The sequence below is a fragment of the Myxocyprinus asiaticus genome, chromosome 35, assembly GCF_019703515.2.
Source record: "Myxocyprinus asiaticus isolate MX2 ecotype Aquarium Trade chromosome 35, UBuf_Myxa_2, whole genome shotgun sequence".
Lineage (NCBI taxonomy): Eukaryota > Metazoa > Chordata > Actinopteri > Cypriniformes > Catostomidae > Myxocyprinus > Myxocyprinus asiaticus.
This window is the reverse complement of record NC_059378.1, coordinates 8,214,854-8,227,839: the sequence shown is the minus strand read 5'-3', so window position 1 is coordinate 8,227,839 and position 12,986 is coordinate 8,214,854. Positions and strand designations below refer to the sequence as shown.

The 12,986-nt window shown below is 36.7% G+C and overlaps 2 protein-coding genes across 3 annotated transcripts; one reads left to right on the top strand and one right to left on the bottom strand.

The window, feature by feature from the left end:
* Positions 1–4,299: 4,299 nt before the first annotated feature.
* On the bottom strand, positions 4,300–5,610 carry LOC127426534 (transcription factor MafB-like). The gene has a single exon (XM_051673402.1). It carries the CDS (start codon positions 5,399–5,401, stop codon positions 4,406–4,408), a length of 996 nt encoding a protein of 331 aa, XP_051529362.1. The 5' UTR covers positions 5,402–5,610; the 3' UTR covers positions 4,300–4,405.
* A 3,453-nt stretch (positions 5,611–9,063) lies between these two features.
* LOC127426535 (DEP domain-containing mTOR-interacting protein-like) lies at positions 9,064–11,544 on the top strand. Of its 2 annotated transcripts, none has more exons than XR_007894799.1 (4): positions 9,064–9,184; positions 9,376–9,554; positions 10,082–10,260; positions 11,413–11,544. XR_007894799.1 is itself a non-coding variant. In XM_051673403.1 (4 exons), exons 1-4 carry the CDS (start codon positions 9,344–9,346, stop codon positions 11,454–11,456), a joined length of 525 nt encoding a protein of 174 aa, XP_051529363.1. In that variant the 3' UTR covers positions 11,457–11,544. The 2 variants fall into 2 exon arrangements, 1 of the variants encoding a protein (XP_051529363.1); XM_051673403.1 differs by lacking the exon at positions 9,064–9,184 and adding an exon at positions 9,706–9,796 and having other exon boundaries at positions 9,344–9,554.
* Positions 11,545–12,986: the final 1,442 nt, after the last annotated feature.

Here is a 12,986-nt window from a genome sequence, read left to right as displayed (position 1 = left end):
TTTCAGAAGGTTAGTGTATAGACACATTTCCAGTACATTTTTTGGCAACCACAGCTGCAGGCATTTTACTGTAAATTTAACAGAATGGTTTTTTTTACAGTGTGCTGTCATTAAAACAAAAGGGGTGGACATACTATGAAATTATATCATGTTAATTTTTCATTTACCTTTTCACTCATGTTATGCTGATAATATCATTTGAAATGAAAACTGAATTTAATTAGAAAATTACACAATAGAAAGTGGAGAACTTACAAAAATGAGATGATTAGTTAATTGATTCAAAGTGCTTGTGAAATGGTTAATCACAATGAATCACAGCTCCCCCACTAACTGTCATAGCTCCAAACACAGAAACAAGTGGACATCCTGAGCGGAAACCACAAACCCCATCGCCACGTTGCATTCCTTTACTTCATCTCCCCTCAATCTCGGACAAAGTCACTTGACCAGACCCCTATTTAGGAAGTGAAAGAGGAAGCCCTATATATCCCCATCCATCCTCACTGCCACACGGCTGCTGCTGCTGCTGTTCACTTGAAGGGTGTGTGTGTGTGTGTGTGTGTGTGTGTGAGTGAGAGAGAGAGAGAGAGAGAGAGAGAGAGAGAGAGAGAGAGAGAGAGAGAGAGGACATTGGTATTATCCACACTACAAAACAGCCTGAAAGCAGGAACAGACCAGTTCTGACCAGCCAAGTTCTGCTTGACAGATCAGGCACTTTTGATTCAATGTTGATGTTCTGCGAGAGAATGTTTAGTGGTTTAACTGAACTAGAGTCTGAGCAGTTGCTCGGGTCACTGTACTGTAGCTACATAGATCCTTTGGGAATTCTAATTTACTAAAATCAAATAATACAAAAAGGTGCAAGGTGATTATTATTATACAAAATCTGATTTAAACAGAAATAAACAGAATTCCTGTTAATATTTCAGTTGAACTTTGCACTCAAATCGTTACAGTTATAATCTATTTAACCCTTAAAATCTTTAGTATTCCTCAATCTTTCTCTTATAAATAATGTAACACACAGAAAATTCCAAAACTGCAACAACAAAAAAAGTATAAGTTTAAGTATCAAAAGTGTATAGGGTCATTAGGGTCATTGCACTTCCATAAATGATATTTTTATGACTATTTCATATCTATATAAGTTTATTATCACAGTATATCTTTGTTTATTACAAGATAAATTAGTATCATATTCATACAAATAAATACTTTATCACATTGATTTTCTGTGAAATTATCAACAAGGGTGAATTATCAGTATACAATATGCATACATATTAAACATGTTATTTCTTACTCAAGGTAGCACTGTTGTTTCAGTGATTGACTTGATTTACATTTGTCATTGTTATTTGATGAAGAAACAACGTGGAAGTAAACTATAGCAAGTGTAACACATAAATACTATGGCTATTGTCATTTTGTTGTACTACTGAAATTATGTAAGTTGTGCATCTATTTTGACTCAATAAGTGCCTGAGAAAATACTTATGTGTAGCTTATGTTAGCTTATGTTATGTGTAGCTTGTGTGTATCTTATGTGTTGTGTAGCTCAATAGGTATTTGATAGACAGTTGTATCTCATGAAATTTCAGTGTGAAATTAATGAATCTTATCCTGATTTGTTGCATTTTCTCTTTAACATATAAAAAATAAAACATCAAAATATATTTTATTCTATTATTCTCTAACTGTCTTGAAAATATCTTGAAAATTTGACACTATCTGGGCATTTTGTATATCCATTTGTGATAGATATACATGCTGGGTCTCTAGAGACCCGAATATGTAAGAGTGTTTGGTGAAATTCACATGCATTTAGGGGTTAACGTGAATTATTAACTTTTTAATGACATTTATTTAAAAAAAAAAAAAAACTGCTTTAAATTAGAAAAATTAAAAACAGTCTTGTTAGTCTATTACCAAGTTTACAACTTTCCTTGGTCTCTTCCTGCCTCAGTCTTTCACATTTCAGTTACCCTCTGATGCCACAGAGAAGCAGACACCTTGGGCAGAGTGCTGACTCAACGGCCCCCTCCCCCTTGGGCAATGGCCGTATAGGGGAAGGAGGGGTCTGGAAGGTTCAGTAATTAGCCACAATATCTTACGCGCAAGAAAAGAGGTTGTTGACTTTTACAATGGCACTGTGTACGCTGTGATAGTGTGAGTTGTTTCATTATATTTCGATAGCAAAAGATAAAAATAACTAATGCTAATTATGATTACTTACACTCACTGAGCACTTTATTAGGAACACTATGGTCCTAATACAGTGCCCGATGTAGTCTTCTGCTGGTGTAGCCCATCCACATCAAGATTCGACTTGTTGTGCATTCTGAGATGTTATTCTGCTCACTACAATTGTACAGAGTGGTTATCTGAGTTACCATAGCCTTTCTGTCAGCTCAAACCAGTCTGGCCATTCTCTGTTGACCTCTCTCTTCAACAAGGCATTTCCGTCCACAGAACTGCCACTCACTGGATGTTTTTTGTTTTTGGCACCATTCTCTATACACTCTAGACTGTTGTGTGTGAAAATCCAAGGAGATCAGTAGTTACAGAAATACTCAAACCAGTCTGTCTGGCATCAACACTCATACCACAGTTGAAATCACTGAGATCACATTTTTTCCCCATTCTGATGGTTGATGTGAACATTAACTGAAGCTTCTGACCCGTATCTGATTATTTTATGCACTGCACTGCTGCCACACGATTGGCTGATTAGATAATCTGATGAATAAGTAGGTGTCCAGGTGTTCCTAATAAAGTGCTAAATGAATTTTTATTATACAAAGCCTACTGTGCAGCAAAAATCATGCACTTTTATGCAGAAACCTATAGCAGAATATGTCCACAAAGCTACAAAACAATCCACTGACCTGGATGAATGTCACTCATGTTCAGTTCAATTTGCATTGATCAGAGTTCACACTGATTTTATAACAAGCATTCTTTTGGAAAACAATGACAAGCTTCTTTTGGAAGCTTTTGCTTAGTGAAAACCCACTTTTGCACCTGTGACCCGTCAATGGCTAGCTGTATTGCACAGGTGGCACGTCATAACAGAGAGGTCAGTCTTGCACTAACGGTTAAGGAGCAGTTGACAACAAGGTGAAGGGTTAAAGGCCATTTTGCCACACATGTTTTTTGGAGAGTTCCCGAGAAATGGAGAGTTGTGCAAACCAAAAATAACAACCACTGTTCGTGGACTAGCTTTACTCATTTAATTTCCCTTAACTAACAATGTGTAATCGATACTTGCCTTCACGGACCGTGCACACTTCAATCTTTTTACTTCATAACCCAAAAATATTCTGAAGCTACACATTATTTATTTAGAGTTTAGATCAGTCAAATCTAACACTAGTTGTGGAGTTCATGGAATGTTTACAACTTTACGAGTTTTTAGTAAATCTCAATACTTTCCAGAGAAATAGAACAACAGGTCAGATAGATGACCTTTGTTTTCCTCTTAAGGAGAGGGCAGAGGACGAATTTCCACCATGGTACAATCAGTGCTGTGCAGTTCTTCTCCGAGTCTCTTGAGTCATTAGAAACACAGTTGTCTCAGGAAGCAGCCGTTAAACAAGGTCAAAGGTTGCAGCAAGCGTGTTCTGGGTTGTTTGTGCGAAAAAAATATATAAATTTTTTTTCTTACATATATGCATTTTGCAGATGCTTTTATCCAAAGTGACTTACAGTGCATTCAAGTTATACATTATATCAGTTTATATGTTCCCTGGGAATTGAACTTGTGATCTTGGCATTGCTAGCGCCATGTTCTACCAGTTGAGCTACAGGAACCCTGTATGAAACATTTTTTTTTTTTTAAAGTTCATGCAAAAGTTGTGTGTTCTTGTGAAACATAAGACAAAGATTAGGGAGAATTAATTTTTCTTTAAAAAAAATTTATTCTGGAGGAAATAATAAAATGTAAATCACATTTATTTACATCTTTAGGGAACAAAATTCTGATTAATGAAACAAATACATAAAGCCACAAGATCTATCTGAGAAACACACACACACACACACACACACACACACACACACACCAATGCAATGCATCTATTGCCAAAAGGGTCAAATGTCATTTGCACTGCTGTAATGACTGATGAAGGCTATTGTGAAAACAAGCAGATAAAAGATACAATATCAAAACCAGCTTGACATGTCAGGGATAAAAGTCGAATGAAAAAATAATAATAAAAAAAAAAAAAAAAAAAAAATATATATATATATATATATATATATATATATATATATATATATATATATATATATATATATATATATATATATATAATAGCCTAGTTACTGCCTGACAGAATTAAAAATCACTTTTTTCCCTTTTACAGTGCATGTCCACAGATTGACATAAAAACTAGTTCAGCTATCGCAAGAATTTAGGCGATGATGTATTTTCACTAGAGTTCATTCCGTCAACTAGTCTCTCGCATTTCAGTTTATACGCGTCCCTCTCGCGCACTAACCGACTGAGCTCGTGCTTCAGCTGCTCAACTTGAGTCGCGAGGTTCGTCTTCTCGTGCTCCAGCATGTGTTTTTGATGAACGCGCTTGTGTCTGCAGGACTGCGCGTATCCCCGGTTTTTCAGGGTACGGCGTTTCTGCTTCAGGCGGATAACGTCGTCCTTACTCATGCCGCGGAGGTGTCTGTTCAGTTCGCGCACAGACATGGTCACCAGCTGCTGGTCTGAGAAGCGGTTCTCCGCGCTGACGCCGCGCTCGTTCCGTCTGTGGTGCTGCTGTTGATGGATGTTGTGGGACTTGAGCAGGTGTGTCGCACTTTGAGGTGAACAGTCGAGGTGTTGCATGAACTGTTCGACGCCTTTTCCATGCGTAAAGTCGTGCGCACCCGCGCGCATCTGGAGCGCGTCGAGATCGGTGAACTGCTCGTGGTGATACGGATGCACGTTTGGCGCGTGGAACTGACCCATGCTTCTGTATTCCTCCATATCTGCCTGATGGATCTGTTCTGGATGCATCTGTTGAGGCGCCGGGTGTCCATGCATGAGATTTGCGCTTAGGGCTTCCCGGACATCCTCAGATGTGAGATCGAGACAGTGTGGATCAGCGTGCTGTGGATAAGCCCCAGTGCTCAGGGTCCAGCTGTAGAGATCTTCAGCACCGCTTCTCTGTCCACTCGGGCTGAAGCTTGGCGATGAAGGCACGGAGCTACACGGGGTGCTCATCGGTGTGCTGGACACGGAGCCTGGTACTTGTACACTGCAATGTTGAATGAATGAACGCCCAGGTCCCAACGCTGCTGCCTCCTTTTTCACGTCAAACCTCGTCATGTCAAAGTCACAGTAGTCCAAATTCAGCTGATTTTTGGCCAAGTCCAAAAGACCATGTTGCTCCGCCGTCATGATGCCCGTTTCGATGAAGTAAGCAACTTGTTATAAAGTTATTACTGTGGTTTAGGTGTCATTAATATGTTCTGAAAACGCGATTCCACAACGTCACCATAAAAACGTAAAGCTTTAGACTTTCAAAGGAAAGTTGACAACTGATCGCTGTTCTTCTTTCAGATGGTCTCTCTGTGAGCTGCGCAAGATGTGTGTTGAAAAGAAAGTAAATCACGCTGCTTTAAAAGCAGCCGCGCAGGAAGACCACGCCCTCTTCCTATACACCCTTCCTACTTTTAGAAAACAAACTTTTAAAACACTAGGTAAAATACTAGTTTATTTAATTTGTTTAACAATGGCAACATCCAACTGTGGACATGCATTCACATTTCCACCACATCTCAAATTATGTATTGTGTTTGACAGCATTGTGTGGTGGAAATGATGTATATATCATATTTCATCTCATGCTCTTCACTGACAGAACTGTCTCCTTTACAAGTACACTAACCAAGGCCTAACAATGTCTTGAACGTTGGGGAGTGAGTGACCAAACCATTTTGGGGGTGGGGGGGTCGCAGGTGTTGAGGTCACAAATATAATTGTCCTCTTTGGTCCTTTAAAATAGTAAAGGCTCTGAATGCAATGATTTTCTGAATAAAGGCTTTAAATGCAATAAAGGCCCAAAATTGTATAATTTTTGGTTTTAAAAGATACATGTTTTTTTTTTCACACAGAAGTTCACACAGTACAAGACTACCACTGTGTCTACATTGCTAGCAGTTTGCCTGTTTCTTTCTTTTTTTGTGCTGTATCAAAGAAAAGAAGAATATAATTTGAATTTCTTTTCATCACTGATGTATCTGTAAATTTACATGACTGTGTCAGCAGGCTAGCAAAAAGAAAATACACAAAATTATTTACTGCCAATCTTAACACAATATTTTCTCCAAGAACCCGAACGCTGCTCTTTTCCATACAAAAACAGTTCATATTGAGAACTACTGTCAAGGTCCAAAAAAAAATAAATAAATAAATAAAAAATTATTAATATACCATAAAAGAGGTCAATACAACACAAAGCTGATTTGTGGCTCCAGAAGGCTTGGAATATAATGCACAAGTCATATGGACTACTGTTATGATGTCTTTATACTGAACCTTTATTAATGCTTTATAGTAGTTGTTCTTTTTAAGCTTGACAGCTGGCCTGGCTCCAGCTCTAAGATGTAAGGTGGGCCATAGGACCCGCAGGGTGGGCCGAACAGTTGGAGGTGTGGGTGTAGCTGTAGTTCTCAAGGTGGGTGTAGTTCATGATTGGGTGGGCAAAGGCCTGTGGAGCCAGGCCTGCGACAGCTCCTGCTCACTATAAACTGTTATTCTATGTAATAGAGTTACTTAAAATATCTATTTTTATGTTCCAAGAAAAAGTAACAGCATGTGGGTTTTGAACAACATAAGGGTGAGTAAATGAGTGAGTAAAAGTACATTTTCCATTCTCAGGTGAACTACTCCTTTAATTGATGGCTCATCCTCAAAATAAAATGGTCTCTTTTAAAAGAAGACAAAATTCAGAATTAAAGACATAAATAAATTATTTAGAAAATTGATTTCACAGGTCTTACCACGTTCTAGTTTTAATCTGAGGGTGAAAACACTCTACTTTGTGTTATAGATCATTTTCTAAGACAATATCAAGTGAATTTTCTAAAAGGCTACTTAAGAAACTTGCCAGATAACCACATTCACTCAATTCCTTTACAATATACACACATTCGCTCTTTATCTTAAGCCTGACAACTGAAAACGGCTCCGTTAATGTTTTCACATTCAAATTTATGAATGACATATGAATCACGTGACATTTTTAATTCAAAATGGCAAATTTCTCCAAATGGTAAATAGTTTGCACCATTGGAATTTACTGTTGGTCTGTACAACATTTCAATCATAAAATAGTGGGCTGCTGACACTGATGCGTGCGTGTTGCATGGCGCTGGAATAATCAACAAGGTTCCCACTCGGCTTCTTAAATCCTGCCTTCATCAGTTTGATTGGCTATTTCAAATGACATTGACGAGCGGCATTAGACTACTGTGCATGCTAAAAATGCAACTTTTTAAACCATTATGTTATTCCTGCAACAACTAAATGACAATTAAACAACGGTGCATAATGAACTGCAGCAGAACAGCAACAAGGATATCAATTATTGTGGGGACAATCTAGACATATCTGATTATTGGGGGGGACTTGTCACCCTCAGAGTATTTTGTGGTTACGGCCCTTACACTAACTATAAAAGACTTTTACCTATTGGAGCACAATTGTTGATTGTGGTGAAAATGACGCCACAACTACGGGACAGTTGTAATTGTATATGCTTATTTCACTCTTTTTTCACTCTCAGGTTGGTGGAGGGAGTGTGATGCTCTGGGAAATGTTCTGCTGGGAAACCTCGGGTCCTGGCATTCATGTGGATGTTACTTTGACACGTACAACCTACCTAAAGATTGTTGCAGACCACGTACACCCCTTCATGGCAACAGTATTCCCTGATGGCAGTGGCCTCTTTCAGCAGGATAATACACCCTGCCACATTGCAAAAATTGTTCAGGAATGGTTTGAGGAACATGACAAAGTGTTCAAGGTGTTGACTTGGCCTCCAAAATCCCCCGATTGAGCATCTATGGGATGTGCTGGACCAACAAGTCCAATCCCTGGAGACCCCACCTCGCAACTTACAAGACTTAAAGGATCTACTGCTAACGTCTTGGTGCCAGATACCACAGGACACCTTCAGAAGTTTTGTGGAGTCTATGCCTCGATGGGTCAGAGCTGTTTTGGCAGCATGAGGGGGACCTACATGATATTAGGCAGGTGGTTTTAATGTTGTGGCTGATCGGTGTATAGTAAAAAAAAAGGACTTAAATATATATCTGTTTCTCAAACACACCTATCATATCACTACTGAAGACATTGATTTAACCACTGAAGTCATATGGATTACTTTTATGCTGCCTTAATATGATTTCTGGAGCTTCAAGTTTCTTGTCACCATTCACTTGTATTGTTTGGACCTATAGAGCTGAGGTATTCTACTAAAAATCTTTGATGGTGTTCTGTAGAGAAAAGAAAGTAATACATATCTGGGATGGCATGAGGGTGAGTAAATGATGAGAGAATTTTCATTTTTTGGCATACAATCCCATTAATATGAGAGTTACTTAAATGTAAGTAATAAACCAATATAAATTAAGATGGCGTTTGGACCATAGTCCAAAGTTATTATGTCAGGCTATCTGAAAACTCTTGTGGTATGATGGCATGCTTTTCTATTTACTCTTTTACTGACACCATGTGGCCATTATTTGAAACTGCTGATATGTATAGCAAAATCTCATTAGGCAGGAAAGTTTGTTGTTTTAATTTAGGGGATAACTTAAGATTTAGCCAATTCACTTTTTAACAGTTAATCATCATTGCAACTGTGCATATTGCAGTTTATGTTTAAAGGGTGTTTTCAGTAAAACCACCCTACACTGAAGACAATAAATTCATAGTGACAAGGAAGTAGACAGAGAGAGAATATTTTTGTGTACACAACATTTCACAAAACTAAAGAACTGGTGTCTCCGAGCAGTGCATATTTAGTAAACACAAGTGCACCAATAAAGTGAAGAAAACAAGTGCACAAAACCACAGACATGAAAGAACATTAATGGAGCTACTCGGCAGCATTCAAAGTACAGCAATATCGAGGCACCAAAAGGAAGAGGAAATGATTGCCGGAGAATAGCTAAGGTATGCTATATTAACAAGAAGGTCAACATAATTACAATGTATTTCTGTTTGAATTATTAAACATCTCACTACCTGACTTCATATAACTATTTAATTCTACAGATCTGTTTGATATTGCACCATATAATATTCTATAAAAGACATGTATTTAACATAACAATGGTTCTGATACAACCATCTCTATTTTTGAGATTGCGGTTGCAAGACAGCAAGCTGATTAAGGACCGCAGACACAATTTGCGCACATACCCCAATTGCTTTGTGGCTCAGGAGCTAATTGATTGGCTGATTGCTCTTAAGGAAGTGCCAGATCGAGTGACCGCTGTCCAGCTCATGCAGCACCTCATGGACCATGATATCCTACGTCACGGTACATAAAATAAGAAAGAATATGATTGTAAGACAACAAGGTCATGTCTGCTGTCCTACTGTGTTCATCTCATATAAAGATCCATTTATTTGACTGTTTGTGCTTGGACGAATAGGTTTTTAACTTAACATTCAATTTCTCAATTTTATAGTGTGTGATAAGTGGCCCGTGTTCAAAGATGCCAAATACTTGTACAGATTCAGAGAGGATGGAACATTTCCTTTCAACATACTGTATGAATAGTAAGACATTTTCTTAGTAAGAATAGTAAGAAACTGTTAATTTAAATAAATGTGAGAACAGGGCTCTGATATGACAGAGTATTACCATAAATAACAGTGATCACCCATAATATGTATTGCTATTACCACGCACATTATGTAATTACACTGTTATTGTACAAACTTGGGTTTTCTCTTTAATGCCTGTCATGTGTTAAATGATTCTTTACATGATCTGTATCATGATCTCTGTATGTTCTAAAAGTGATCCTCAATGTATAAAGATTTGTCTTTTGCTCTTTACAGTCTGATTATAAGCAAAGACTACATCTTACAGCTGAGACAGGAAAAGGGAGTGGCTTATGAATGCTCTTCCTCTGGTTACATGTTAATTGATTGGCTGCTACAGAACGGTGAAATAGAGAGTCGAAGACAGGGACTAGAGCTCTGCAGGGCTCTACTACAGCATGGTATCATTCAGCATGGTGAGAACAATAATCAATATAAAATATTGTCTGGCTTATGATAGAGTGTGATTAATTTACCCCTTAGCCAGATATAGTGCTTTTTACATTAACCCTTAAATTAATCGTAATATAGGGGTCTTTAGAGACCCAGTACATTTATCTATTAGAAATGGATCTACAAAATGCCTAGATAGTGTACAATTGGAAAATAATAGAATAAAATATATTTTTATATATTTTGATGTTTTATTTTGCATATATCAAAGAGATAATGCAACAGATCAGGACAAATCTAGAACAGAATTCATTATTTTCACAATGAAATTTCATGTGACGCAACTGGCTGTCAAACATACAGTATATTGAGCTACACATAAGTATTTTCTCAGGCAATTATTGAGTCTAAATAGTGCACAATTTACATAATTTCAGTAATACACCAAAATGACAATAGTCATTTCATTCTGTTCATGTGTTAAACTTGCTATAGTTTACTTCCACATTGTTTCTTCATCAAATAGCAATGTCAAATGTAAATCAAGTCAATCACTGAAACAACAGTGCTACCTTGCATGAGAAATAACATGTATAATATGTATTTGTACATGCATATGGAATAATGATAATTCACCATTGTTGTTCATTCATTTTTGCACAGAAAATCAACGTGATATAGTATTTATTTGTATGAATACAGTACTCATTTCTCTTGTAATAAACAAAGAAATAGATCCTGTGATAGTAAACGTATATAGATATGAAATAATAATACAAATATAATTTATGGAAGTGCAAAATAAATAAATAACAACACTATTACATACCTAGGGTCTTTAATGTTCCTATACACTTTTGGTACATAAGCCATTATAAAAATCTTTTTTTTTTTTTTTAATTTTGGCATTTTTTTTGTGTTACACTATTTATAAGAGAAAGATTGAGGAATACTAAAGAGGTGTGGGCACAACTCCAAAAAAATCGATGAGGTACAGGCGGTGGAATGAGGACCAGGGTCACTAAAGACCCGACGTATGCGTTTAAGGGTTAAATGTGTGATTTTGAAGCAAGTCAGTGTAGAATAACCAAAGCAACATACCTGCATACAGAATGCGGACCTCTTTGTAATATCATCTCTGTCTCATCATATCGCCTCTCCATTTCTTTCTGCAGTCTCTCTGAAGCATCACTTCTTTGACAGTGGGCTGCTGCATTAATTCTGCATTAACTTCCGCCGGCGACGCCGTCTCTCCCAACTGTTGCATGAAACTGATGCTGAATGTGTAACGGCAGAACCAAGAGGACTTTGCTGAAAGTCCTTTCACAGTCTTCTGAGGGCAACAGTAACTTCTTATCTGGTGGTAAAATGATTACAAATCAGTTGCATACACTAATGAATATTTCTAAGCTTTGATTATGAAGAGTTAGAACTTAAAGAGATGGTGCTGAGGCAAATAGTTCTAGGATGAAACCCATTTCATCCAGAGTGTATTCAGCACATTAAATACATGCCCAACACTTTTGGAGAAATATGAGGTAAAGTGCATAGAAAAAATTGGGATTTTTAATGTAGTTATTATTTCTATTTTATATTTAATTTGTAATTTCAATTTAGTTTCGTTTTTGTTAGTTTTTACACTTTGTCTGTTAGTTGTAGTTTATTTAGTTTTTATTTCAGTTTTAGTATTTTATGGCTGCTAAAGCTGAAGCATTTATTGATATCACTTAAAATGTCTAACATCATAACATTTCTCAGGGCAGTCTTCAGTTACCTCCATCTAGTAGCATTTCCATGTTTAATTAAGATGGATTGTAAATGTTTCAAATTTTATAATAGTCAAGTCAAGTCATTTTTATTTGTATAGTGCTTTTCACAACACGTGAATCATTTCAAAGCAGCTTTACAGGAAATCATGCATTAACAAAAACAAAGACAAAAAACTTTTAACTGTTAAATCTATAATGTCTTACAGTGATCATTGTGTAGTTTGATTAAATAATATAGGGTGAAGATGGATGTATTTCCTTAAATGGTTAAAAACCATTACTTAACTTTTTGAGGTTTTAAATTGATGATTTGATGTGTGGCAGAGCTCTTTTCATGACCACCGGTCGGAAAAGCAATGGTAAAGAAAATAACAGAAATTTGAAGTATCTTTTCAAGGTTATAAAAACGTAAAAGTTGACTTAATGTTCTTAAATGTTACATATGATGATTTATGATGTGAAAGTTAATTTAAAATAATTTGTATATATTTTTTTAGAATTGTATTTTTCTCTGTCCCACTTTACCAATACTGCCTAAAAAATCTGGTAGTTAGTAATAAAAGTGTCTTCAATGGTTCTTCTTCCCAGTATTGAGTATTTCTTTATTTTTGCTTTTGACTAAGGTAGGAGACATCCTACATTTTCTATAAAGGTATAATGTCAGGTTATGTGGCATTTGAATTAAATTTAAATTACATAAATAAAAGTGCCAAGAAATGTAAAGCTTCCAAATGTGTCCCACTTTGCCCATATTCACCCTACTGTGTATCTGTCAGGATTGTAAGTGTAACATTGTAGGATTGTTTAAGTCAAGTCAAGTTTAGTCAAGTTTATGTTTTGTTTCACGTTTGGATTTACAGTTGTTGGATTTCACTTATGTAAATAAACTGCACCTGGGTTCTAACTTCATCATCATCTTCGTCAGCCTGTCTTTGCCAGCAACGTTACGGTATCAAAAACTAAAATTAATCCAAGGTTAT